The sequence below is a fragment of the Hibiscus syriacus genome, unplaced genomic scaffold (genome assembly GCF_006381635.1).
Source record: "Hibiscus syriacus cultivar Baekdansim isolate YM2019G1 unplaced genomic scaffold, ASM638163v2 tig00110890_pilon, whole genome shotgun sequence".
Classification (NCBI taxonomy): domain Eukaryota; kingdom Viridiplantae; phylum Streptophyta; class Magnoliopsida; order Malvales; family Malvaceae; genus Hibiscus; species Hibiscus syriacus.
Genome location: NW_024062900.1, coordinates 13,979,586 through 13,982,774, shown reverse-complemented (window position 1 = coordinate 13,982,774; position 3,189 = coordinate 13,979,586). Strand labels below are relative to the sequence as shown.

General features: G+C 38.8%; 1 protein-coding gene across 1 annotated transcript; it reads left to right on the top strand.

Annotated features, from left to right (window-relative positions):
• Positions 1-220: 220 nt before the first annotated feature.
• On the top strand, positions 221-1,431 carry LOC120144747 (tyrosine aminotransferase-like). Its single transcript, XM_039158735.1, has 4 exons — positions 221-514; positions 591-930; positions 983-1,201; positions 1,300-1,431. The coding sequence occupies exons 1-4, from the start codon at positions 246-248 to the stop codon at positions 1,429-1,431; spliced, it is 960 nt and encodes a 319-aa protein (XP_039014666.1). The 5' UTR covers positions 221-245.
• The last annotated feature ends 1,758 nt before the right edge of the window (positions 1,432-3,189 follow it).

The window sequence follows — 3,189 nt, the reverse complement described above, 5'->3', positions numbered from 1 at the left end:
TTTTTATGATTGATTATGACGTTTGTATTGAAATTTGGAAGTTTTCTGATCTAATGGTTAATATTTAAAAGAAAATGGTAGTAATACATATTGTATTATTTTAAGAAAAGAATCTATATTTGAATCATAAAATTTATTCCAAAAATATCCATTTTCGTTTGTCTGTGAGGTGGGAAAATGTATCTTTTATATCTGGTCATCGTGTCTCTTGTTAACTGCAACTAGAGTCGGTAACAAGCAAGAAGATGGAAAATGGCTCACAGCAGTGGCGTTTCCAAGGGAACAAAAGGCTGAGCCTGACATCGGCGATCAGCCTACGAGGACTTGTCGAGATGTTAATCAGAAATCTCAGCACTGATGATCCAAGACCCACCACTCCCCTTGGCAACGGCGATCCTTCACGGTTTCCAGGCTTTAAGACTTCCACGACAGCCGAAGAGGCCATAGTCGATGCCGTTCACTCGGCCAAGTATAATGGCTATGCACCTATTGCTGGAGTTCCCTCTACCAGAAGTTACAAATATAAAACAAATTACTCTTTATCATTCAAAAATGTTCTGTATGTATTAATGTTTTGTAGATTCAAACAGGGCTATTGCAAATTATCTTAATCGTGACTTACCATACAAGTTATCTGCGGATGATGTTTATCTTACAAGTGAATGCATACAAGCAATTGAAGTTGCATTAGCAGCCATTACTCAATCTGGTGCCAACATTCTGCTCCCGAGACCAGCCTTCACATTCTATGAATCTCGTGCTGCATATGAAAATCTCAAAGTCCGTCAATTAGATCTTCTTCCCGATAAGGATTGGGAGGTCGATATCGATGCCGTCGAAGCTCTAGCAGATGAGAACACGGTCGTGATGGTTACTATAAACCCTGGAAATCCTTGTGGAAGTGTCTACAGTTATGACCATCTGAAACTGGTAAATTTTATTGTTTAGAATTGCAGCAGAAATTGTTGATTGTTTGAAATAGGTTGCAGAGACAGCAAGAAAGCTTGGAATTCTGGTTATTGCCGATGAAGTTTATTGTCATATTACATTTGGAAGCAATCCCTTTGTGCCAATGGGAGTATTTGGATCAATTGTGCCAGTTCTTTTTCTGGGGTCCATATCAAAGAGATGGTTTATTCCTGGTTGGCGACTGGGTTGGCTTGCAACTACTGATCCTAATGGCATTCTTCAAAAATCTGGGGTTAGCCTCCATTCTTTTCTCTGGAATATGACAACTGGAAAGACAGAAATCATAAGATACTAATCCATGCATTAATGTAGGTGTTCCGTTACTGTCAGATAGTGGAATCAATTACAGGCTGCTGCAACATAACCTCTGATCCTGCAACTTTCATTCAGATTCGTTATGCAAAAAAAATAAAAATTTGTATCTATTTCATTAATGTTGTTCTTCTTCTTGGTTATAAATGATTGTGTTTGATGCATTAGGGAGCAGTTCCCCAAATCCTGGAGAATACAAATTACAAAGGATGAATTCTTTTCGAAACTGATCGGGACATTAAAAGAGGCTGCCTAGAAATGCTTTGATGGAGTAAGGAAGTACCTTGTTTGACTTGCCCACGCAAACCAGAAGGATCGATGTTCGTACTGGTGAGGCCATCAATCTTCGTTACGATTTTGTCTGCGGAACATAAGAGGATATGTATTGGTAGCTAATCTGCATATTGTGGCAGGTGAAGCTGAATGTTTCGGTACTGGAAGACATCAGTGATGACCTGGAGTTCTGCATGAAGCTGGCTAAAGAGGAGAAAGTGATTATTATCCCTGCTGGTAAGAGATGAAAGATTTACATGCATTTGGTGCATGAAAAAAAACATTATTTTAAAAGTGACGGATTTGGATATTACAGGGAAGGCTTAATCTGGGCTGTTGAAGAAGGTATCAGAAGGATAAAAGCCTTTTACCAAGCAATAAGATGAATATTTGGTGTTGGGATGGCAGATGAAACAACGTCGTGTTGGTTTTGTCTATTTGGATACTTTGTTCAAATCATTCCATTACTTGGGTTTCTTCTAATATCACTAGATAAATTGTGTTAAGAAACCAGTATACATGGAATTAAAGAATATTATTGCTGTGTTTTGCTCATAGCACATACATCATTATATAGCAAGCAAGCAACCATAACTATCTAACCAATCAGCTATAACAAACTAACAGACTTAACAACTAATTATAACTGCCTATACACATCAGCTTTACACACCAGCTATACTTAACATTCTCCTCACTTTTTTCTTCTCCCCCGAGAAACGACTGAACATGGACCTTTGCTCTAAACATCTCAAACTGTGTTGTAGATAAAGGCTTGGTCAGCTCGTCTGCAACTTGATAACTGGAAGGAACATAGTTGACCAAGACCTGCTGAGCAGCAGCTTTCTCCCGAATGAAATGAACATCAAGTTCAACATGCTTTGTCTTAACATGATAATCCGGATAATCCGGATTTGCAGTTATAGCCATTGCACTGTTATTGTCACACCATACTACAGGTGTTTTAGATTGAACAATCCCCATGTATGAAAGTAAAGCACTTATCCACGTTGTCTAGGTAGTAACATCAGCTACACTCCTATACTCAGCCTCCATGATAGACCTGGAGACAGACTTCTGTTTCTTAGAACCCACATGACCAAATTTTCACCAACAAAAACAAAGTTGCCCGAGACAGACTTTCGATTATCTGTATTTCCACCCCAATTAGCATCAGCAAAGGCCACAACATGCAGACCTACCACGGACGGGGTTATAACCAAACCATGATTAAGTGTACCAACCAAATATCACAAAATGCGTTTAACTGCCACCAAATGATCACACCTATGTGCATGCATATAATGTGCCACCTTGTTAACACTGAATGAAATATCAAGACGAGTGTGACAAATATAAAGAAGTGCTCCTACAATGTTGTGATATTCATAAGCATCAATTAGCAGATCTCCAGCGTCATCTTGTGTAATTTTCGATGTTAGCAACATAGGTGTGGAAGCAGTTCCAGCATTGTTCATCTTAGTCTTCACTAGAACCTCCATAATAAATTTACTTTGATTGAGGATTAATGTTCCACCAGATCGATGAACCTCGATACCAAGGAAGAAACTAAGCTCTCCAAGATCCTTTAATGCAAACTCAGCTCCCAATAGCTTCAAAATCTCTTCAACTTGC